The following is a 26,969-nucleotide window of genomic DNA, read 5'->3' on the forward strand; positions in this document are numbered from 1 at the left end:
GGCTAAAGAACTTTCTTTAAACATAGCTTGCAGTGCAGTTGTGCTAGCAATGAGTCACATCAGTTTCATTTAGTAAAAAAATGTTTTGTTTTAACTTAACCATGAAAAGATGTCATCAGTGGATGTATGATTCTGTTATGACACCACATGGCTTTAATAATGTTAAAGATATTACATTTTCCTCTGGCCTTATTTGATAATGATCAAAAATAAATTTACCTTTTATTTAAATTACTTTTTTATCTGTACCTATGAATATAATGTGTCTTTTTTTCCTATGTCTGCTTTTAACATCCACTCATTACTTCATTTGTGTTCTCTCATATAGTCTGATACTAGAAGTAAGGTAGTTCCCTTCATACTTATTCAGCTTGAAGTCTGCCAAGCTTCTCAAATTTGTAATTTGATGATTTGTATTACATCTGGGATTTCTTCTGCCATTAATTTTTTCTGCTCTATTTTCTCTCCCCCATTTTCTTGCGATTTTAACCCATGTGTTAGAACACTGTACATTACCACACAGGTGACTGTGGCTGTTATCATCACCATCATCACTTACTTTCTTGTGGTGGATAACTTCTCTCGCCAATGTTCACACAATTGATTTTCTTTTTAACCATCCCAATCTGATGATTTTTGCCATTCTAAATCTGATGTTAAATTTATCCATTTCTTTTACTTTAGGTATTTTGCTTAACCATATAACTTTTTTTGGTATATATTTGATATTTTTATGCTGAAATTTTCATATTTTTACTTATCAGTACCATCTTTTTTTCTTTTCTCTGAACATATGTGCATGTGTGTGTGTATACATATATATATATATGTATATATGTATACATATATATATATATGTATATATATGAAGCGACATAAAAGTTTTTGAGCATTATAGGTACATTTAAAGTATCATTAACTCTCACCCTCAGTCTTGGTCTCATACACACTCCATAGGAGTACAGACAAAATGTGTATAACATTACAGACATATATTAAAACCTTTGCACAGTTCTACCTATGTGTATATGTTTATATATATTATAAGAGTTATAAGAGTAGAATCATCAACATTTTATTATGGGAGCAACTAGTCATTATATAATCCTTCATTATCTATCCAATTCATTTACATCAAGTATATTCATTTAGAAATTGTTATATTATGAAATATTAACAACATTAACTTTAAATAATATTAAAATGTGTTGTGTACATATTTATGTAAGAGACTTTGCTTATTTTGTCTAAATTGATTTTATACCACAATAGTTTTATAAAATTGATGCCACTTTCAACTTACAGAGTCAAATATTCAGAAACATCATATAATTTGCCCATTGAAATAAAAAACAGTAATTTGAGTTTCTTCTCTGCATGTGAAAGTCCATGGCCCTACTCTTATGCCACATTGGTTCTCCGCATAAGAGTCACATCTCTATTAGAAAAGATGTTTTTATTGTCAATATACCACTGCGTAATTTAAACCTTAAAATTAATCTAAAATTATATCCACAAACCTATGAAAGCAATGACACACTCCAATGGATTTAGCAGTTATTTAGGAGAAAACTTTCTTTTTGTATACAATATCAGGTAGTAGAAAAAGATACCAAACCCTAATAAATAAATGAGAAACTTTTATCAATTAATTTCAGCAGTCCACAGAGCAATGTGTGCTGTCTACCTAAATGTTTAAAAACTAGCTTTGGGAAGCACATATTGCTCTTTAATATGTAATCATTTTATAAAAGAGATTCTCCTAAGCTACAATAACCTTTTAGCCAGAAAATCCTTCATAGTTCCCCAAAATTATATCTTTCAAAACAAGTAATGTTCCATGCCCCATTATTACAGAATTTCATGAGGGAGATTTTATTATCAGCAAACTGTAAAAAGCTCCATGCCTCTTGAATGAAAACATTTTTTTAAAGTGAAAGGAAACAATAAGAAACAGTTTTCTTTTTAAACTTACAAAGATGACTATGGAAGTTTAAAGCTTATTAATACAACATGATGATAACAATAAATTCCAACCAGTCTTATATTACACTAGGGTTGGCTTTCATCATATCAAGCATACAGAAAAATTATAGGTCTCTGTGTCCTTATCTAATTTTGTAACTCTGGGAATGTCACTGCTTCACTTTGACCTGTATTTACTTCAAATAAGATGAAAAGTTGAGTCTAAATAGGCTATAATTTATTTTTCAGGTTTTTTTTTAAATACTGAATGCTTTTATTTTGAAATACTTTTAGATTTATATTCAGTTAAAGGAAATAATACAGAGGCATCCTGTGTAGCTTTAATTCAAGTTCTCTTAACAGTAACGTATGCAAAACTATAGTGCAACTCACAACCAGGGTATTGATAATAATTCCATTACAGTAAGAATCTTTCATCTTGGTATTTTTCAGGCATACTGTTTTCAAGCCTAGTCTCACCAATATTGTACAAGTGGTATCATAAAATATGTAGGCTTTTAGGACTGGCTTTTTTCAATCCCTAGTCTCTGTAGAGTAATCTATGTGGTCATGTGTATTAAGAGCTCATTCCTATTCATTGCTAAGCTACGGTCCATGGTTGATATGTACCAAGGTTTGTTTAACCATTTATCCATGTTGTGATTTGATCTTAGCTTTTGGCTATTAAGGATAAGCTTCTATAAACATTTATGTTTAGGTTTTTGTGTGAACCTTTTAAATTTTAACTTCTCTATGATAAATATATGTTCTCACTTCTTTAAAAAGAGTTTTCACTTTTAAATGAAATCTAATTTATCTCTCTCTCTCTCTCTTTTTAATTTTCATTTGCAGATCCTGCTTTGCATGTCAAGTGTAAGAACTCTTTGCCTAGTTCTACATTCTAAAGATTTTCTCTGTGTTTTTCTGAAATATCTTATAGTTGTCTTGTATCCCAATCCACGATGTATTTTAAGTTAATTTTTGAATGAGATAAAGTTTAGGTCAAGATGCACTTATTTATTTTTATTTATTTATTTATTTATTTATTTATTTATTTATTTATTTGAGAGGTTTTTGCAATAGGGCACGTGTGCTCGCCAGACAGACAGAGAGAGACAGAGAGACAGACAGAGAGAGACAGAGAGACAGAAATCGAGAAATCACACCCCAGCGGGGATGGTCACGCCGCAATCCCTTCTCCTCCATTCTCCTCTTGGGATCATGGGCACGCACGCACACGCGCCCGGCCTGGGTTTAAGCCACCGGGTCCAGGACTCGAACCACGGTCGACTACGTGGGAGTCCAGCAACACAGCCATTATGCTAACTGCTGGCCCCAAAGATGCATTTAATCTTCCTGTGTAAGTCAAGTTACACCATCTGTCAAAAACGCTATCTTTCCTCTGTTTCATTGCTTTTGTATCACGGCCAAACATTATTTAGCCATATTTTTGTGAACTGATTTCTGTATTCTCCAGTCTATTCCATTGACCTGTTTGCCTATCCTTCCATCAGAAGTGCGGTCTTGATTATTAAATACAGTTCTGAAATAGGGTATACTGATTTCTTTCACTTCATTGTTCTTTTCAAAATTAATTAAACAATTCCAGTTCTTTTTTTTTTGTTTTTGGGGAGGTTTTCGCTATAGGGCGTGTGCGCTCGACAGACAGAGAGAGACAGAGAGACAGAAAGTGAGAAATCACCCCCCAGGGGGGATGGTCATGCCATAATCCCTTCTCCTCCATTCTCCTCTCGGGATCTTGGGCACACACACACACGCCCGGCGTGAGTTTTAAGCTACCGGTCCGGGACATGAACCGCAGTCAACTACGTGGGAGTCCAGCAACAAAGCCATTATGCTAACAGCTGGTTCCCGCACAATTCCAGTTCTTTATCTTTCCAAATATATTTTAGAATACTCCTGTCTATATTAATTAAAAAAAAAAACTTGGTATAATATGTTTTTTAGAGATTTTGCTATAGGGCACGTGCACTCGCCAGACAGACAGAGAGAGACAGAGACACAGGAAGCAAGAAATCACTCCCTAGGGAGGAAGGACACGCCACAATCCCTTCTCCTCCATTCTCCTCTCGGGATCTTGGGCATGCGCGCACACGCGTCCGGTGTGAGTTTTAAGCCACCTGGTCTGGGACGTGAACTGCAGTCGACTTACATGGGAGTCCAGCGACATGGCCATTAAGCTAACTGCTGGTCCCTTGGTATAATTTTGACAGGAATTGTGCTGTACCTGTCTCAATTTTGAAAGACTCAACATATATAAGAGGAATTTGAAAAGTTCACAGAAAAATGAATTAAAGTACAAGTTTATTTTGGTACTAAGAAAGTTAAAATCCATGCATAGATTTTTTTTTTTATTATTTTTTGATCATACACACTTTCCATAAACTTTTTGAAGGGCCCTTGTATACTATACTTAGTCTTTAACTCATGAGCACAATGTGTCTCCATGTTTTTATATCTTCTATCTTTTCCTCTGCAGCAATATGCAATTTTCAGCATACAAATAATGTATGTGTTTTATATTGAAGGTTAGATATATACCTAGGTATTTCATTTTTAAAAGCAGTTGTAGGGACCAGCAGTTAGTGTAATTGCTATATCGCTGGACTCCCATGTAGTCAACTGCGGTTCGAGTCCCGGACCTGGTAGCTTAAACTAACACCGGGGCATGTGTGTGTGTGTGCTCAAGATCCCGAGAGGAGAATGGAAGAGAAGGAATTGAGGCATGGCCATCCCCCCTTGCTTTCTGTCTCTCTGTCTCTCTCTTTCAGGCCGGCGCATGCACCCTACAGCAAAACCTCTCAAAAAAAAAAAAAAGGGAAGAAAGAATTTTTTACATAGAAAATTATGCCATCTGCAAATGAGGACAGTTTATTTCTACCTTTATGATCCGAATGCTTCTTATTGTTTTCTCTTGCCTTTTCTTGCCTTATTTCAGTGGCTAGAACTTCCAAGACTCTATTTAATAAAGAGTGTAGAAATTAAAGGTCTTGCCTTATTCCAAATCTTAGGAGGACAACATTAATTTATTTCACTATTAAATAAATTATTTGTAGGATATTTTTAAGATTATTAAGTTGAAAATGTTTCTTTACATCCCTTTTATACAGAGATTTTTTAATCATGAATGTTTCAGTTTTTCTTCAAATATTTTAAGCACTGATTAATAATATGATTATGTAATTTTTTCTTTCGCCTTTTAGATTTTTTTTTTAACTAAGGGGTGCCTGTGCTTGCAAGAAAGAAACAAATAAATAATTCTGGATTAATAAATAATTCATGAGGATTTAGCATATGCATATACACATATCCCTGGCATATTTTTCATGCTACTGGAGCCAGAAATTGAATTGTGGTTAGCCATGTAGTATCTAGCTCCCTTACCAACTGTATTGTACAATGGGACTGATCCTTGTTTAGCTTTCTCATATAGTTGATTACATTGATCTTTTGTTTGTTTGTTTGTCTTTTGGGGTTTTTTTTTGAGAGAGATTTTTGCATTTGGGCATGAGCACTTGCCAGAGAAAGAGAGTAACAGTAACAGTAACAGGGAGAGTGAGAGGGAAAGTGAAAAATCACCCCTCAGGGGAAGGGCCACTCCACAATCTCTTTTTCTCCATTCTCTTCCCAGCATCTTAGATGTGCACACACAAATGCTCAGCATGCGTTTCAAGTCACCAGGTCCAGGACTTGAACCATGGTTGGCTATGTGGTAGTCCTTCAACATAATTGTATGCCACCTGCTGGTCCTACACGGATGACTTTTTTCTTTTTTTAAAAATTTATTATTATCATAAACACATTGATGAATTTTTGATTGCTGAACTAAAGTGGTATCTGTTTGACAAACTTCACTTAGTTTTGGTGTATAATTATTTTAATATATTGAATTATATTTACAAATATTTTCTTAGAATCTTGGCATTAATATTCCTGAAGGATATGAGTCTGTAGCCTTTGCTTTTCTTTCTCTCTTTCCTTCTCCTTCTCTTTTTTTCTTTCTTTCTCTTTCTTTCATTCTTCTCTTTCTTCTTTTTTCTGCATTGTCTTTGTCTGGTTTTGTTACTAGGAAAAATATTAGTTTCACCAAATGAAGTGAGTAGTGTTTCTGTCACCAAATGAAGTGAGTAGTGTTTCTGTCTCTATTTTCTGAACTATGTTGAGTATATAATGTTAGTTCGAATTTAAACAGTATATAGATTCCTCCAGTGAAACAAGATCTAAATATAATCTTTTAATAAATTTTAAATTATAAATTTAATTTCCTTCATAATTATAGGGCTATAAAATGATCTATTTAATACTGAATCATTTATAGTAGTATGTGATTCTAAATCATTTGAGCCAATTCATTTATGCTGCCAAGTTTATGTGTGTACAGTAAATCCATGCTCTTAATCTTCAGTATTCGAATGGTGTGCAGGAAAGCCCTCTGTTGATTCCATACATTGGCAACTATTGACTCCTCTGTCTGTTGTTTTTTATTTTGCCAATCTTTATATAATTCTGTTACTTTTAAATTTCAAAGAATATGTGTTTGTTTCACTAATTTTTGAATGTTGTTATTTTCAGTTTCATCAATTTATCCTTTCCTTGGTCTTATTTCTCTTTTGCTTACTTTGTGTTTTTGATATTTTGTTTCTGTAGGTATATAGGAATTTAGATTAGTGATTTTGACTAGTCACCTCAATTGTTATAAATTTCTCCCTCACTTTGGCAGTGTCACACAAATGTTGGTATGCTCTATTTCATTTTCCTTTAGTTTCACTGAATTTCCTTTGGAATTTTTTCTTTGCTGTATGGCAGATTTATAAATATGATATTTCATTAGGTTAATTTTTTGTAGTCAGAAAGTACATCCTATATTATTTCAGTTTTTAAAATTTCTGAGATTTGTTTTGTAGCTCAGATTGTGGTCTATTTTGATACATATTTCTTAAGCAATTGAAGGCTATGCACATTCTGCTGTTGAGTGAAGTTCTCTGTGACAATTGATTAGATCCCATTGGTTGATGATATTAGATTGTTCTGTGTCTGATGACTTCTGTCTGCAGGTTCTATCAGTTTTGACGAGTAATGGTAAAGTTTCCAAATATAATTATGCATTTGTCTATGTGTCCTTTTAGTTCTATAGCTTTCGTTTCTTATTTTGAAGTTCTATTGTTTGATCATACACATTTTGGAATGCAATGTCATTTGAATATTGATGCTCCTCTTTGACCCTGGTATTTTTCTTTGAATTGAAGTGTACTTTATCTGGTGTTAATACAGTTACTTCTTTCTTTAAACTTTGTTAGCAGATCTCACTTCCCATTTTTCTGTTTTTTCAAGTCTTTCTGTGTCACTTAAATTATCATATTTCCTGTGAGTCTATAAAGGACTATATGTATCTAGGTTATATACTTTTATCCACTCTTATAATATATTTTAATTAGTATATTTAGACCATTCACATATGATATGATTTTTTTTTTTGAGAATTTTTTGCTATAGGGTGCGTGCACTCGCCAGACAGACAGAGAGAGACAGAGAGACAGAAAGTGAGAAATCATCACCTGGGGGGATGGCCATGCCACAATCCCTTCTCCTCTATTCTCCTCTCGGGATCTTGGACTTACATGCACATGTGCTCAGCGTGAGTTTTAAGCCACCGGGTCCGGGACTCGAACCATAGTCGACTACATGGGAGTCCAGTGACACAGCCATTACACTAACTGCTGGTCCCATAATATGATTTTTAATATGTTAGGGTATACTTTCTTTTGTGTTTCTTTTCTTTTTTCTTTCTCTGTTTTTCTTTTTTTTTTTTTTCACTGTACTCATACGGGATTTTAAAACATTTCTATAATAATATTTTAATCTATCCCTAGTATTTTAAATTAATTAATTATTTTACTTTAAGAATGTGACAGAAAGATAGTTTCACAGCACGGGGTCTTGATACCCCAATGCAGTCCTTGCTTCAGTTAGCCCTGGATCAGAGGCACACCCATGTCTAGTATGATTAAGGTGGTCTTTAGACATGAACTTGAAATCTTCCCATGTGGGTTAGCTTCACAGAGCATTGAATTTTACCACTGTATGACCATCTAGCCCTCACTCCCAACGTGATTTTAAATATTACTGTATAGCTTTTTAGTGATTGCTTTGAGATTCACATTATATTTTTATAGATTGAGTATCCCTTATTTGAAATGCTTGGGTCCAAAGGTGTCTCGGATTTGGATATTTTAAGATTTTGAAACATCTGCATTTATATAATGATTTATTTGAAAATAAGACCCAAGTCTAAACATAAAACTCATGTAAGTTTCATATACACTTTGTAGTCTTAAGATGATTTTATTATTTTTATACATTGTTCTGATTGCAATGCATCACATGCCGTCAGGTATAGAATTTTCTATTTGTGGAGGTTTGCTGGTGCTCAAAAAGTTTTGAATTAAAAAATAAAGTCTTGTATTTGGGGCATTTCAAAATTTGAATTTTCAGATTAAAGTTGCCCAATATGTATAAATTATCACAGTTGCCTCATGTCATTTTTTCAGTTTCTTTGAGATATGGAAGCCTTAGTTTCCTTTATAAACATTCAAATTTCCACATTTGATACACACACATCCCCACACACATTAAAAGCAACAACACATTGTAGTGGTTGCTTTTACCATCAAATATAATGTAGAAAATTGAAGATTAATACATATGTGTACTAAATCCTTTTTTTCCCCTTTTCCTTTCTCATACTCTAAGTTTCTTTCTATTATTTCTTTTCTCCTTAGAGAATTCTTTTAGCCATTATTATTTAGGGTATGTCTAGTAGTGACAATCTAAATTTTCATTCATCTAGTGCATTTTACATTTTTTAGAGAGAATTTTGCTATAGAGTGTGTGCATTTGGCAGAGAGACAGAGAAATAGAGACAGAAAGTGCGAAATTACCCCTAGGAAGGCTGGCCACACTGCAATACCTTCTCTTCCAGTCACCTCTTGGGATTTTGGACACGCATGCACATGTGCCTGGTGTGAGTTTTAAGTCACTGGGCATACACATTTTGGAATGCAATGTCATTTGAATATTGATGCTCCTCTTTGACCCTGGTATTTTTCTTTGAATTGATTTTTAATATGTTAGGGTATACTTTCTTTTGTGTTTCTTTTCTTTTTTCTTTCTCTGTTTTTCTTTTTTTTTTTTTTCACTGTACTCATACGGGATTTTAAAATTTTTCTATAATAATATTTTAATCTATCCCTAGTGGACGGGATTTTAAAACATTTCTATAATAATATTTTAATCTATCCCTAGTATTTTAAATTAATTAATTATTTTACTTTAAGAATGTGACAGAAAGATAGTTTCACAGCACGGGGTCTTGATACCCCAATGCAGTCCTTGCTTCAGTTAGCCCTGGATCAGAGGCACACCCATGTCTAGTATGATTAAGGTGGTCTTTAGACATGAACTTGAAATCTTCCCATGTGGGTTAGCTTCACAGAGCATTGAATTTTACCACTGTATGACCATCTAGCCCTCACTCCCAACGTGATTTTAAATATTACTGTATAGCTTTTTAGTGATTGCTTTGAGATTCACATTATATTTTTATAGATTGAGTATCCCTTATTTGAAATGCTTGGGTCCAAAGGTGTCTCGGATTTGGATATTTTAAGATTTTGAAACATCTGCATTTATATAATGATTTATTTGAAAATAAGACCCAAGTCTAAACATAAAACTCATGTAAGTTTCATATACACTTTGTAGTCTTAAGATGATTTTATTATTTTTATACATTGTTCTGATTGCAATGCATCACATGCCGTCAGGTATAGAATTTTCTATTTGTGGAGGTTTGCTGGTGCTCAAAAAGTTTTGAATTAAAAAATAAAGTCTTGTATTTGGGGCATTTCAAAATTTGAATTTTCAGATTAAAGTTGCCCAATATGTATAAATTATCACAGTTGCCTCATGTCATTTTTTCAGTTTCTTTGAGATATGGAAGCCTTAGTTTCCTTTATAAACATTCAAATTTCCACATTTGATACACACACATCCCCACACACATTAAAAGCAACAACACATTGTAGTGGTTGCTTTTACCATCAAATATAATGTAGAAAATTGAAGATTAATACATATGTGTACTAAATCCTTTTTTTCCCCTTTTCCTTTCTCATACTCTAAGTTTCTTTCTATTATTTCTTTTCTCCTTAGAGAATTCTTTTAGCCATTATTATTTAGGGTATGTCTAGTAGTGACAATCTAAATTTTCATTCATCTAGTGCATTTTACATTTTTTAGAGAGAATTTTGCTATAGAGTGTGTGCATTTGGCAGAGAGACAGAGAAATAGAGACAGAAAGTGCGAAATTACCCCTAGGAAGGCTGGCCACACTGCAATACCTTCTCTTCCAGTCACCTCTTGGGATTTTGGACACGCATGCACATGTGCCTGGTGTGAGTTTTAAGTCACTGGGTTCAGTACTCAAACTGTGGTCAACTATGTGGAAATCCAGCATCAACCACTATGCCATCAGCTGGTCCCTTAATTTTTTATTTCCTGAAGTATATTTTTACTACATATGGGATTCGTCTTTGATCATTTTATTTTCAGCAATCGGAAAGTATTGTGTTACTTCCCTCTTGCCATCACAGTTTCTGATGAGAAACACTCTATCATTTAAATTGATTGTGTGCCATAAGTGAGTCTTATTTATCTCTTGCTGCTTTCAATATTTTTCTTTTCTTTAGTTTTTGTAAGTTTGACTATGATGTCTTAGTGTTGATTTATTTGGATTTATTTGCACTAATCCTGTTTGGAATTCACTCAAAATTTTTTAAAAATTCTTTCATTTAGATTTATCTATTTAATTAATTTGACCAGAGAGAGACAGAGAAAGAGAGTGAGAGATATAGAGAGTGAGAGATACAGGAAAGTGAGAAAGCAAGCCACCAGGTCCAGGACTCCAATGGTGGTCAGCCATGTGGGAGTCCAGTGCCTCTAACTACCACGCCATCTGCTGGCACCCACTCAATTTTTGACATAGGTTTATGTCAGCTGAAAAGAAATATAAACTTTTGACTGTGTTTTGAGTTTTTAAAATTTTTTATATTATGTTGTTATAGAAAATAGGGAACAGGTCCCTGTGGTTCTGCTCATTTTTGTTTTTTTAATTTGTAACTGGTGTGTGTGTGTGTGTGTGTGTGTGTGTGTGCACAGTTGCACCTATTATCTCTAGTTGTTCAGATTGGAAATTTTATTTCTACGTGCCAATCTTCTAAGTCATTACATCTTTCCTCTCCTCCCTCTACTCAGCTTTTTTCACATTAAGGTTTTCATAAGCTTATCCTATTTTTTATTTGTAATTATTTGTATAGCTGGATCTTTATATTTTCCAGTTATTTGCCTAGATTTTCAATTTCTTTGAGAAGACTTTCTACTTTTTCTTTTGTTTCAGGTTTCCTTGTAACTTCAGCTTATTGTTTTCTGATAATTGTTTTAAAATCTTTGTCCTATAATTGTGATACCTTTGACATCTCAGTGTTAGGATCTATTGGTTTTCTTTTCTTCACTTAGTTTAAGATCTTTCTGGTTTTAGGGAAAAATAGTGATTTTGGGGCCAGCTGATGGCATGGTGGTTAAGGCACTGCGACTGACATGGTCAAATCTATGGTTTAAGAACTGGACATGCTGGCTTGAAAAACACACCAGGTGCATGTGGATGCATGCTCAAATCCTGAGAGAACAGAAGAAAAGGGACTGTGGCATGGCTACTCCCCCCTGGGGGTTGACTTTTCACTCAGTCTCTGTGTCAAGTGCACACACCCTATGTCAAAAAACAATCAAACAAACAAAAACAGTGATTTTCATTTGAATCATGAATATTTTGGCTATTATGTTATGAAATTCTGTAAATTATTTTACTTTCTATTTTAGGTGGCTTCTCCGACACAATATTCCTAAAGGGGAAAAGAGGGTTGTAAAGCACACCCTCATTAATGCCTCGTGCAGATAGATGTTCACCTTCGTCATTCAGCAGCGTTGAGTATTCTGTTTCCCCGTGTGGTCTCTTTTTGTCAGTTGAAAGGAGGGACTAGGACAACATGTTAATATTAAAGTAGTGAATTCTAGTCTTGTAGCATACTAGGATAGGTTTCATCTATCTTTCAAACCCTTTAATTCCACAGGATTACTGAAATGATAAAATAAAAATAGCTAAAGTAAAGGCCCCAATAGGAACAAGCAGACTCTGTACAAGATCACAGTTATGGGAGTAATATATTGTATGACAAATGAAATAATAGTAATCTAAAATTTTAGATTTTAGAACCGATTCTGTTATTACTTCATTTTATAACATTGGGAACTAGCTTAACCTCTCTGAAAATTGTTTCTTAAAATAAAAAGACAGAAATTTGCCAATTAGGTCATAATTCATTTACCAATTTAATACTAAATGATCACTTAAATCATAATTATAAAAAAAAGCATATCAAAAATACTCCAGGAATCGGGAACCAGCAGTTAGCGTAATGGCTATGTCGCTGGACTCCCACGTAGTCGACCGCGGTTTGCGTCCCGGACCCGGTGGCTTAAAACTCATGCCGGGCGCGTGTGCGTGCATGCCCAAGATCCCGAGAGGAGAATGGAGGAGAAGGGATTGTGGCGTGGCCATCCCCCCTAGGGGGTGATTTCTCGCTTTCTGTCTCTCTGTCTCTGTCTGTCTGGCGAGCGCACGCACCCTATAGTGAAAACCTCTCAAAACAAACAAACAAACAAACAAAAAACCAAAAATACTCCAGGAATCAGTAGATGGTGTAATGGTCATGTTGTTGGACTCCCACATAGTCAACTACAGTTGAAGTCCAGACCTGGTGGCTTAAAACTCATGTCAGGTACATATGTGTGCATGTCCAAAATCCTGAGAGGAGATGGGACCAGCAGTTGGTGTAATGGCTATGTCGCTGGACTCCCATGTGGTTGACCGTGGGTCAAGTTCTGGACTTGATGGCTTAAACTCATGCTGGGCGCATGTGTGTGCGTGCCTAAGATACCCAGAGGAGAATGGAGGAGAAGGGACTGTGGTGTGGACATCATCCCCTTTTGAGGGGGTGGTGATTTCTTGCTTTCTGTCTCTTTTGTCTTTCTGGCGAGCACACACGCCCTATAGCAAAAACCTCTAAAAAAAAGAAGAAAAGAAAAAGAAAAATCCTGACAGAAGAATGGAAGAAAAGAGATTGTGGTGTGGTCATCCCCCCTGATGGGAGATGATTTCTCAATTTCTGTCTTTGTGTCTCTCCAGTGAGCACTTGAAACCTATTGCAAAAATCTCTCTTAAATAAAAATTCTACATACATATGAAATCAAATTTTGAATATAGCAATTATACTTAGAGTGAATAAAACCTCATAGTGAAGATGATATAAAGAAATTTGGAAGAAGCATGCTCCTTCTGAGTTTATGAAAGGGTTATCAAATTATAGTTGAAGAGATAGCTTGGATCCCTTTGAAAGCTAAGACTTCCGTCTACCTGCAGCAGAATCACATGGCGAACTTACTAAACGTAGATTTCTTTTGCTCTGGTCCTAACTGAAAAGAATTTTCTGAAGTGAGACCCACAGAACTATATGTTGAAAGTCACACTCTATGATTCTTATGAACTCTAATGATTAGGAATCACTGCAGACTTTAAAAATATATTTTTAAAGCTAATGCGCTATATCCAAAGTAAAAATTAATCAAAGGACTTCAAATTCTAGTAACTACATGTAAAAAAATTCAACATGTATCAACTTTAATCTCCTCAATCACATGGAGAATAACATCTGCCAACCATCATGACTAAGATGCACTTGAAATATGTAAATATAATGCATTCATTTGATAGGATACATTTTGAAAGCTATTTGGATTTTATATAAAATGCTTTACTGTACAAACAGTATTGACTTATATAGGTAAGTATATATTTCTGATGAGATGGTTCCATAATTCTTACCAAAATACTTAAGAGGTGTTATGCTGTCAAGCAGCTTAGCCCATTAGCTTGCGTCTTTAGAATACTATAATCTACAAGATAGAGGTAAAAACTTGCTCTATTTTTGGTAAAATTTCATCATGGTCTTTTCCTGAAGGAAAAACTCATTAAGCATCAATTGTTCACCTGATATAAGAATTACATAGACAAAGAAAAATGTATTTGTTCTCAAAACGTTCATACCGATGCCAGAAAAATAGATTACATAATACTAATAATGTTAGTCTTCTGCTGTATTTGACAGCAAGAAAAATTAACAAATAGATTAAGTTTTGTTTTCTGTCTAAACCAATAATTTTGTTGAGATTAGATGTTCTTCCTTCACTGAAGCCAACAATGGCTTCAGTGTGTGCTTGGAATTCACATCTTATATTTTATAACAGAAACTGACTAGGTTATGGTTAGCTTATGTCTGTAATCAAGATTCCACGTGATTAAGGAATTGTTGTGGGACTTAACTTTGGAATTCTCCACTTGAATTCACTTGCTAAGGACTTCAGATTACCTTCAGACCACACATATATATGCATGTGCATGCACACACAAACACACACACACACACAAGAACAATGATTCCAATACCTTTCATTATTGAGTTTTTTGAATAATGAACATTGAGAACCAAATTTGCAAAGCATTAGAAAACTTTTTAAAGAGTCATACAAAAATTTATTTCCTGGAGTTTAGAAAATTTATTTTTATCTAATCCATCACATTCCAGGAAAAAAAAATGTGCTCATTAATAGTCTTTACATTCTATGCATATTACTAAATGATATTTGAGATTAAAATTACAAATAAATTAAATAAATATAAGAAAACTAAATGAATAACATAAGCAAGCATAATGTTCTAAGAAAAGAAGTTTGCATGCAAGCTTATGCCCGTGAACATAAGAATTGAGTTAAGGATGAAATCCTGTAGCATATTCTCATGACAGGATGAATCTATTAGTGCAGTTAAGTATTTGCAGATCTTATTCATTTCCAAATACTTTACTAAAGCAGGAAACAAGACAAATCCTGGCTAGTAACAAAGAACAAACCACCCTAAAACATCTGGCATACTTACACACTTTTCGCTGTCAAATACATAGCACAAATGTTTATTTGACTCAGAATCTTTGCATATGAAAGTGAATATCCTCTTGTCAGTTTTATCATCTGCACAAAATGATATTCTATGAAGCTGGCAATTGTGTTGGATTTCCTGTGAACACAGATGGAAATAAACGTAGTTGATCAGATTTGTTTCCATTTTCTAAAAGACCAGCTTGTGTTAGTAACACGTAACTTATGGCTTTAAAAGTAGGACAATCATCTGTCAAGCTTTTGTTTTATAATTATGTACACCCTAAACTTAAACAAATACATAATGGAAATGGACCTTCATGATTTGGGATTAAACTAAGATATTCATTTCAGTAGTACTTAGAAAAACAGAAGCATTATACAAGAGGATCAGAAGTTCATGGATTTTTCTAAGCTACAAAGGATTTTAAGAGACTATGCATTTTATTTTATTATTATTTTGAGTTTTTTTTCTTCCTTAGAGTGTGTCCGCTTGCCAGAGAGAGAGAGAGATGGATAGGCAGAAAGAGACAATGAGAGAAAAAGTGAAAAAATCACTCCCTAAGGAAGATGACCATGACACAATCCTTTTTTCTCCATTCTCCTTCCGGGATCTTGGGCACACATGCACACACATGTGGAATGAGTTCCAAACCACTGGTTCTGGGACTCAAACCACAGTTGGCCATGTGTGAGTCCAGCAATGTAATCATTGCACCATCTGCTGGCCTAGGGACTGTGTATTTTAAGTCCTGTAAATTTACACTGAGGAAGACACTGAGATGCAGGAAAACTAAGATACTTTCATGGGTTACAAAATTATCAATAGTAGATTTTCTTTTTAAGCAGAACACTTCTCATATTATCTCACTGCTACTAACTAGGATTACTTTTAGAAAGCAGCTTCATCTACATATCGCTGTCTCTCTGGTGAGCACATGTGCCTATAGCAAAAAAAAAAAATAAAAACCTCTGTAAAAATCATTTCTAAGTATTAAAGCATTTACTTATTTGTTTTTTAAATTTTATGTACACTATGGAATTTAATTTACATATATTCGTGCTTACGCATATGCTCTCGAATCTCTTCTGTTTAAGGTCATCCTTGCAACTTCTGTTGTGATCTCCATAGGACAGTCAACGAAGAAGGTCTACACATGCATCCCCAACAATCATTCAATCAATTCTCTAACCAGCAGAAAGACAAATACTGCAACCAGATCTAAGTAAATATATTCGTAGCATACACACACAGACATACACACACAAGCACCCATCTAAGATATACATGCTGTTTGCAATAAACACACACACACACACAAGATACAAATATTCTTTGACTTATAGGGGAGTTACATCCTCAAAAACCTACCATAAGCTGAAAATACTGTGAGCTGAAATTCTATTTAATACATATAACTTCTCAAATATCGTAGCTTAGCCTGGCCTATCTTAAGCTTGCTTGGAAAAATTATATAAGACTATAAATCAGCAAACTCATCTAACACGAAGTCTATTTTGTACAAAAAGTGTTGAGTAACTTATATAATTTACTGAATACTATACTGAAAATGAAAAACAGAATGCAATCCTAATTTATTATTCTTTTTTAAATTTGCCAGACAGCATGTGCTCACTGGAAAGAAAAAGAGAGAGAGAGAAAGAAGAAAAATGAGAAAGTACCCTCTCCCAGGGGGATGATGACACCACAATCCCTTCTCCTCGTCTCCCTCCTTTCAAGATTTTGGGCACATATGCACATATGTTGTCATGTTTTTCAAGCTGCTGAGTCTGGGGTTCCAACCGCACAGTCAGCCATATGGAAACCAGCCACACTAAGGGTGGCCCAATCTTTATTATTTTAAGCCAAAGTCATTCTATTTAAAAAGAATAGAAAGGAAAAGAAATTATAGCCTGAACTATAATAAAGTTAAAAAATTGTTAGGTCAAACCATTTTAAATTTGGGACTATATTGAACTATAAGACTCAAATAATATTGTAATTATACACTTAATTATAATATTTAAAAAGATAACTAAATAGTTCTTTTTAAACTTTATATATTTATTTATTTTTAATTTGACCTGAAAAGGAAAGAGAGAGAGGATGAGAGAAGGAAAGTGAGAAAGCAAGCCACCAGGTCCGGGACTTGAAACGCAGTCAGTCATGTGGGAGTCCAGCATCCCTAATCATGACGCCACCTGCTGGCCCTATTAAACAGGTTTTTAAAATTATTATTATGAATTCAAAATAGTAAGCTATTAAGTTATTCATAGTATTCATTCATTCTTCAGTTTGCTGAAATATGTAGCAGGGGAAAAGAAACCAATGTTCTTATTTAATTATGACTAATGTAAACACATAGAAAAAGCGATCACTCCCTTTTCTATTATAAGTATAAATATATTTTCTAAGATCCATGATAATATTAAGAATATCATTCAGAAACTGAGATCATCTACATTATTTAATGAGTGTTGTAAATGATTAGAGATGGGAGTAACTTTAGATTCATCCAAGGAAGGCTAGTGGAATGTCCGTCTTGACAGACATTATATTAAGACATTATATTATAATCAATAGTTTCGAGAAATTTTTCTCTTATACTACAAAGTTTCAAACAACCTGTAGCACAAATATCTGGGCTATCTGCTATAAAAGTATGCCTTTTTGGGGGCCAGTAGATGGCATAGCGGTTACATTGCTGGACTCCTACATAGCTGAACACAGTTCGAGTCCTGGACCTGATGGGCTGAAACTCATGCTGGGCCCATGTGTTTGCATGCCCAAGATCGCAGGAGGAGAATAGATTGTCGCCTGGCCATTTCCCCAGGGGGTGATTTCTCACTTTCCCTCTCATTGTTTCTGTCTCTCTCTTTACAGCAAATATATGTGCCCTAGGGCAAAATCCTCTCCAAAAAAAAAAAAAAAAAAAAAAGAAAGAAAAAAAGAAAAGAAAGATCCTTGTTTTGTTTTCACTCCAGCTGGCTCAGAATTTCAGAGATTGTTTAAAAAGATTTCTAGGTTTTGGAGTTGGCAGGTGGCATAGTGGTTAAGATGTTGACTCACATTGCAGATCATGGTTCAAGTCTTAGACCCAGAGGCTTGAAATTCATGCTAGGAGTATGTGTGTGCATACCCTAAATCCCAATATGAAAATGGAAGAGAAGGGACTGGGTGTGGTCATCCCATCTGGGAGGTGATTTTTCACTTTTTCTCTATCTTTGTCTCTCTGATGGGTGCACATGCCTATAGCAAAAAAGTCTCTAAAAATGAAAAAAAAAGATTTAGAAGTAGTAAAGCATTTGCTTATTTATGCATTTTAAAATTTTATGTACACTACAGAATACTACTCAGCCATTAAAAAAAAATGGGACCATGGCCTTTGATGCAAAGTGGATTAATATGGAAGATTTAATGCTATGCAAAGCAAGTCAGACCATGAAAGGGAGGCATTGTGTGCATTTGCTTAATATATACCAAAAGTCTGCACTCTAAAGTGGAAACTGGAAGACTGGGAGGTGTAACAGCAGGAAGGGCAACTAGAGAAAAGAGACAGCAATGAAGGGGATGAGTATTAGGAAATGGGAGAAAACAGATCAGGAAAAAAATTGTCAGACACAAAAATGGAAAATTATGTGGTGATGATAACATAAGTCGTCTTACCTTTGACTTGACTAATATGCATTTTATTAATGCTGGGAAAACCATTTTGTATGCTGTAAAGATGTGTAGTGGTTAAATGTAAATTAAAAAAAAGAAAGAAATACACAGTTTGAAGATATATTAATAAGGGGGACAATTGTAGGTACCAGAGACTGTATAGGAGAGTGGTGATTAGCACAGGGTGGGTGAGAGGGTGTCAGGAAAAAAACAAACAAATAAACAAACAAACAAAAAAATTTAACAGATACAGAAATGGAAAGTTCTCTGTTGAAAATGATGTATATATGGTAATATCACTGACTTAATTGACACACACTGCAAGCATGCTTTAAAAAGCCATTTCATATGCTATCAAGATGTACAGTGATTAAATGTAAAAACATATCTCACAATAAAAAAACAAAACTGCAATTTCTGGTTTATGATCATTGCATACCTTTCGAGGGGTGTAGTATGGGTTTTTGAAACATGCATATAATTATTCATTTTTCATTTTGAAATATTTTTACAACTGACATAACATTGTATGCATTCATCATGTACTTACATGTGAAATCTCAGAAATTTTCATCTAGATATGTATCACTGACGTAGTGAAGAACCTTATCTTTCTGAGTCTTTTTGAGTCTCATGTGTCAGCTTGTTGAGATTTGGTCTAGCACTCTGATTCACATTAGTGCTCATCAGAGTGAAAATCAGTTCAATAAAATGAAATATATATAAATAAGTGCTCAGAGAATCCGTCTATAGTAGTGCATATAAACCAAATGGCAGGCCACCTGAGGGCTGCCTGGCAAGCAGTAAGTAAAAATGAGAAAGTCTACTGTATGATTTTAATGTTTATTGACATTACTAGACAGCTGGAGCCAACAACATGGCGGACCAGTATCAAGACAAGGTGTTCAACTTCAAATTTGATGAGGTCATCTTTTTCTTGCAGTCAGTGCTTAGAAGGACAAAGACTATTTCTGTCTGAGACCAACCATCCTTTCCTATATTTTCCTTGATTAACCAGTCTTCTTTCTTATTGACATTGATTTTGTTTCATTTTAATCTCAATAAAGTCAAACAATAACTCTCAGCAGCACTGCAGCTTCTAAATACCAAGAGCAGGGCCACATCATTTATTAATTTTATAATTATGTTAATCATATATACAGAGGAAATATGGCTATAAAATGTACAAAAAAGATTGTTTTTTTCCATTTATAGGAGACTTTACAAGTAATATTGCGGGCACACCATTTACATATTTGGTGGTGAAATCTACGGTCTCATTCAACCAGCAACCAATATGATCACAGAAAGCCTGCATATAAACAGTAGGGAATCAAACAAATATGTATTTAGATTAGCAAAGATACTTTCCTACAAGGAAGACCAGGGACCTGTAATGTGTATTTTCAATTTTTTGGTAAGATTTTTTGTTGTTGCTATGATAGATCATTATAGATTTTAAATGTAGTACTTATTTTTTTGTGAAATAAAATAGAGAAACTCAAGAATACAACGAACCATAGGAAAAGAAAGTATCCTTTAATATTAGTAATATTTTCTTGAACTTAGAAGAATAAGCCCAATAAATATAATTATCTCCAATCATCTATACCACTTGTTACCAGCACCACATAATCTTCACTGAGAAGACAAAAGAGAAAAGCAGAAAGGGAAAAAGACACAGAAAGAAAGATATAAAAGCCAGTTGTTATTGTCTTTGTTTCCAATTTTCATCCATCCTCCTGGGAAAGAAAAATAGTTCATTTTCCATAAAGACAATCCAAATTAGGTTAGCAATGTATTCTTATATTCTGCCTCATACACATATATTTAATTGTAAATAAGTTCTTTTGTTTGTTTGTTTATTTTTTTGAGAGGTTTTTGCAATAGCTGGAGAGACAGAGACAGAGAGACAGAAAGCAAGAAATCACTCCCCCACTCCCCCAGGGGCATGGCCATGCTGCAATCCCTTCTCCTCCTCTCAGGATTTTGGACATACATGCCCATGTGCCCAGCATGACTTTTAAGCTATCTGTCTGAGACTCGAACTGCAGTTGACTACGTGGGAGTCCAGCGAGGTAACAATTATGCCATCTACTGGTCCCAAGGTTAACAGGTTGTTAATGGGAAATCCTTATTGACATAAATCTGAATAACAGATTTTCCAACAATTAAAATAATACGTGGTAATTACCTACCTTCTTATCACTTTAGTCTTTATTCTTTTAACACCAACAACAGTTTTTCTAAGCCCAGGTAAAGTGTTTCCTCTATCTTCACTTTTTCTTCACTCTATAATATTATCCACTTTGATTTTTTTTTTTAAAAAAGGTTTGTAGTATCTATTTTTATGTTTGTAGGTAAAGTTAAGGAATATTTTTCTCTGCAGTGAAAACAAATAACCTGAGAAACCATATGTCAATAGTCAACTGGGTTTCATATGGGTAAGATCTCTCAAGTATTCAGGAAGCCAAAGAAGAAAAGCAGAGATACGATAGCCTAACTGGTTGATGAAAATCTTTGAAAGCACCTCTCCTTCTCTCTCTCCCCCCTTTCACTCCCTCCCTCCCTCTTTCTCCCTTTCTTCCCACCTCCCTCCTTTTCTCTATTCTTCTTTCTTTCCTTCCTTCTCTTTTTTCCATACTAAGCTTTCATGAAAAACAAAAACAAACAAAAGAGAGAGAGAGAGAGAGAGAAACAAGCATCCGTAACAGGGTTTCACAATCTTCCTCTAGCCTTCCTGGTCAGTCAGGATCATAGGTATGTGTATACAGTTTGACCCAGGAACCAAACTCCAGTCTTACATATGGCTTCCAGCATTGCAAAGTGTTGTGTTACTGCTGTGCCAACATGGCTGGGCCTAAAAATGCTTTTCTTAATTTTTTCATTGGAACAAACTGTTTCACTTAAAATGTATAAAAAGGCATCCAAGTAATAATAGACCTAAGAAGGCTGCTCTTCAGCTAGGTAACCAGTAATACTGTGTCACATTTGCATTTTAATGATCCAACTTTGTGTGTCTCTTTTACACACACACACACACACCCCCTCATGCACATGATATTAGTGATAGTCCTCTTTATTGTCTTAGTCTTTATATTTTGCGCTTTTCTAAAGACATGCTATTATTAAAAAGTCAGTTCAAGAGACAAAATTCTCTCTATTGATACATTTAATTCTATTTATCTTTTATCTTTTCTTTTTAAAAAATAATTATTTCACTTAGTGTTATTTACTTATTTATTTATTTATTTATTTATTTATTTATTTATTTATTTTATTTGACCAGAAAGGGACAGAACAAGAAAGGAGAGGGAAGAAAGTGAGAAAGCAAGCTACCAGGTCTGGGACTCTTAACTGTGGTTGGCCATGCGGGAGTACAGTGCCCTAAACCATCACACCACCTGCCAGCCTATCTACTTGTGTTTTCTAAATAGTCACACTTCATATCAATTACTGAAAAATGGAACCATTCTAAACATTCAATAATAGGAGAATAATTTAGTAGATTATAGATTATGGTTTATGAACTTGGCAAAACTTTTATATCTTAAGATATACCATGAGTAGACTCAAATAAAAAAGAATAAGAACATACAAAAGTGATCAATAAATTTTTCAGTTAGTCCTACATGTGTGTGAAAGTGTGCTTGGACCAGCTCCAAACATTCAGTTTAAAAACTGAATTACACCTACCCCCAACACACACAAATGCACACATGTAAGGACGCAGTCCAAAGCTGCGAGAGAATCTATATGGTTTAGAAGACAGCTTTCGTTACAAATATGGCCCACAAATCACATGTTCTGGCTGATCATTTGCCAATAAATATCCTCTTAATTTGAAAAAGGAATGCAGGAAGAGGATGATTTTTCTTTTTGAGTGCATATAAAACTACACTTCAGTTGCTACACGTTAGATTGTATTGTTTCTCCATTTCTGACCGCATCCTTCCTCAATCTATTGTGATTTTTTTTGGTAACTAACATAAATTCAATGAATTCATCTTACACAAAAATCTGTTCAGTAGATAGTACTTCACTTTCAATGACCTATTTCCCAGCAAACTATATATTTGATTACAGGCTTGGATTGCACTTCCACTGTCCATTTGGCACTTTTTTTTCTCTTTTTTTGGCAGTGGTCATTTTGGGATAGCCATAACCAAAGTAAAGTCTCCACATCTTTGTTATTTAGTATGGTGGGTGGGTAAGGATAGTCAGGGTAACTGTGGATGCCTTAAGTTCATGTTTGGAAATCTTTGAGGGAATGTCTTTGTTCTTTAATGTGAAATTGAAGAATGGTAACAGTGGCAGCATCCCTGCTATAGCCCAGTATTCCTCAAACAGATTACAAATGCGAAATTTCCATATTGAGAGAGTTGATTCTGTAGGCTAAGATGGAACCTTAGAACTTATTTTTGCAATACCTTGGGCAATTTTTATGCTGTGATTCCATGGACAACAATTTGAAAATGAAATCTTGGACCAGCAGATGGCATAGTGGTTACGTCACTGGACTCCCACATGGCTGAATGCAGTTAAGACCCAGACCTGGTGGCTTAACACTCATGCTGGGCACATGTGCCTGTGTGCCCAAGATCCTGGGAGGAGAATGAAGGAGAAGAGATTGTGGCGTGAGGGGATGGTGATTTCTCATTTTCCTATTTACTGTCTCTCTTTCTCCCTCCCTCCCCACCAAGCGCATGCACCTTAAGGCAAAAACCTCTAAAAAAATGAAGCCTACGATATGTAATCACCAAAGTATGCATGACACTGCATTCTCTCAAACCTTAATGTGAATCTGAAAAACTAGTTTTCTTAAGTTGCAGATACAGATTCACTAGGTATGGAATAGGACCTGAGTTTGTTTCCAGCAATATCCGGTAGAAGCTGATGCTGCTGGTCCACAGGCCACTCTTAGAATAATGAAACGTTGTTGAGAACTGTTATCCACACTGATGAAAGTATCCACGGTACTTGCTGGATCAGTGAAAAGTTGCAGATCAATGAAAAACATTTCCTAACCTGTTTATAGGCCAGGGTTTCCTTTGGCTTAATTATTTTGTCAATATGCATGCTGCAGTGTTAGAATAAAAATTTGATAGCATGTACTCATAAAATAATTAAAGCTGAACACTAACCTTTTTTTTTTCAAATTAACTATCATCATCTTATTACAATTACTAAACAATAATTCTGAGGCATTGTTAATAAAGTGCTGGATCAGTTTACTAGAGCTGCCATAACAAAATACCACAGGCTGGGCAATTTCAAATCATACTCTGGAGGTCAGAAATCCAAGATCAAAGCGTCCAGAAGGTTCGGTTTCTCTCGGGACTTTTTCTTTGGCTTGCTGATGGCTGTGGTCTCTCTGTGTCCTCACATGGGCTTTCCTCTGTGTGTTGGCATCCCTGGTCTTTTCCCGTTACGTGGATATCGGTCCTATTGGATTGCCATTCTTAAGGTCTCATTTAACCTTCATGACCTCTTTAAAAGCCCACTCTCAATTTTGAAGGGAAATAATGTTGTCCATATTCAGTACAAGTTAATTGATTTGAATCTAAGATAGGTTATATTTTAAAATATTTTTTACTGGATTTGCAGTGGGCAAAAGTCCTTACGTAAAGGGATCTTAAAGTCTACACTGTGTAATGGGCTGAATGCATTCACCCAAAATGTGTATGTTCAAGCCCTAAAATCCCATACACAGAAGGTATGTGGAGAATTAAATTAAATAATCAAGAGGCCGTTAGCTGGAGTCTGTCTTTCTGCTTTGAGTTCCTTTATCATGAACTGCAACCAACTTCGTTTCAAAATGTAGATGAATTTAGGAGTACAAAAATCAAATTGCGACCAATCACAGACCAGAGACACAACAGCCTGTCCAAATGAAGCAGATACCTCCCTGTAGCCCATCAGTAATTTCCCCACTTTGCTCTGTATCTAGATAATGAAAGAGGCCCACGATGCTGGGTATCTTTGCTTTACTCAAATAAACTCACTAAATTTAATTTGTTGAAAGTTTTTCTTTTAACAGAAGATAAGGGTTTTACAAAGATAACTAAGTTAAAATGAGGTCATTCGTGTGGTCTTTAATCCAATCTGACTTACATCCTTATGAGAAAACTGGACATACTAGACACTAGAGGTATGCGTACACGGGGTGCTGTCCCTGTGAAGAAGTTGAAGAAGATGGCTCTCTGTAAGCCAAAGATAAAGGCCTAAGAGGAAACCAACCCAGCTGACATTTTGACTGGGGCTTCTGGTCTCCACACTGTTAGAAAGAAAATTTCTGTTGTGTAAGCCACTCAGTCTGTGGTATTTTGTTACGGCAGCCTTAGAAGACTAATACAGACTATGACTACAGGCAGAGTCAATGCTGGCCCTTTTATTTATTTATTTATTTATTTACTTATTTACTTATTTATTTTTAAAGAAGTAGTCCTTTTAATTATTTATTTTATTTTATTTATTCATTCATTTATTTTAATTTGAGAGGGGAGAGAGAGAGAGAGAGCGTGAGAAAGCAAGCCACCAGGTCCAGGACTCGAACCATGGTCTACCACGTGGGAGTGTCCAGTGCTTTAACCACCACACCACCTGCTGGTCTTCAATGCAGGCCATTTTAAAACATAAAACATAACTTGTGTCTTCTTTCATATTCAGTGAACCACACTGTATGCATCTCTTCCACGATGTGGGGAGAAAATTCCTAAATACAAGTCTAAACACTTGAATGCACGTACTACAGATCATTAGATCCCAAACACAAGTGAAGAATAAGCCATTAGAAAGCAATTTCAAAAGCTGTTTTCCCCCTTAAAAATCCTACAGTTTTAAATTGTCATTAACTGAGAACAAAGTAGTTTGCAATAGTAATACATTTTAAATATTCATTAACATAGAAATGAAATTGCACTGAATTGATGACTGAAGCATTTCTGACATAGCATTTCTGACATAACAACATTTCTGAAAAAAATAAGTCCTACCTTTGTTTTGGGTTCTAGAATTTTTACTCCATAAATCGATATTTGCAACTCAACTTTAGGAATTTTCTGGCCTTCAGATTTCTTGATATGTCTCGCAAACTACAAATAAAAATGTTATGAACAAAATTATTAATCTGTTTCTAAGCATAATGGACACAAACATACATTTCTTGTTCGTATTCAATTTTGGACTTTCATTTAATAAATCATTACCCATTATAAAATGTTCATTAAAAATAGTCTCAAAATATTTAAAAATTATAGCAATCTGCCATTATAATTCAGATTAATTTTAAGTAATTTTTTGAAAAGGTGATTTCCTTTCTTTTATTTATTTGCTAGAGAGTATGTGCACTTTCCAGAGAGAAGCTGAGAGAGAGAAAGAGGGAGAGAGAAGAGAAGCCACCAATGATGAAGAATAGCCATGACACAATCCCTTAATCTCTCCCTCTTTTCATGTTTTTCAAGTCACTGGATCTAAGACTCAAATTCTACATTTGACCATGTGGAATCCAGCAGTCTCAACCACAAAGCAATGTATCTGGCCCACAGATGATTTTTAATGCATTTTTTATTATACATACATTTCACTTTATATATATATGAAATATACACACACACATATATGCATGTGTATATATGTATATATGTATTATAGATGTGTATATATACATGTATATATACATATACACATGTGTGTGTGTGTGTGTGTATATATATATATATATATACATATATATATACATATATATATATATAGTTTTTGCCATAAGGGTACATATGCTTGCTTGAAAGACACAGAGAGAAGGAATGTGAGAAATTACCCCTGCAGGGAGGATGGCCACACTGCAATCCTTTCTCATCCATTCTTCTTTGGGAATTTGGGCATGCATGCACATGTTCCTGGAGTCATTTTTCAAATTACTAGATATGGGATTCAAACCCATGTAGGAGTCCAGTGACTTAACCACCATCCCATCTGCTAGCCCCTCTCTCATAATATTTTTAAAAATACATTCATATCAGATAGTTTAAAAAAATGAAAATCCTTTATGTAAAGATAAGCAGAAACCACTTTATTTTTCTATGGCTCTATCTATCTATCTATCTATCTATCTATCTATCTATCTATCTATCTATCTGTCTATCTATCTATTTATTTGTTTATTTATTTATTTATTTTTTGGAGAGATTTTTTTGCTATAGGGCACGTGCACTCA

At 34.7% G+C, this 26,969-nt stretch overlaps 1 protein-coding gene across 6 annotated transcripts in view; it reads right to left on the reverse strand.

Annotated features, from left to right (window-relative positions):
* GULP1 (GULP PTB domain containing engulfment adaptor 1) overlaps window positions 1–26,969 on the reverse strand; it is a 227,727-nt gene that overhangs the window by 36,510 nt on the left and 164,248 nt on the right. For all 6 annotated transcript variants that reach the window (XM_014587590.2, XM_014587588.2, XM_006147846.3 and 3 more), the window contains 2 exons: window positions 25,750–25,848; window positions 15,092–15,229 (listed from right to left, as the gene is read on the reverse strand). In XM_014587590.2, the coding sequence (XP_014443076.1) occupies window positions 15,092–15,229; window positions 25,750–25,848 (237 nt within the window). The remainder of the gene's footprint in view (window positions 1–15,091; window positions 15,230–25,749; window positions 25,849–26,969) is intronic.

Source organism: Tupaia chinensis, unplaced genomic scaffold (assembly GCF_000334495.1).
Source record: "Tupaia chinensis unplaced genomic scaffold, TupChi_1.0 Scaffold000225_1, whole genome shotgun sequence".
Taxonomy (NCBI): domain Eukaryota; kingdom Metazoa; phylum Chordata; class Mammalia; order Scandentia; family Tupaiidae; genus Tupaia; species Tupaia belangeri.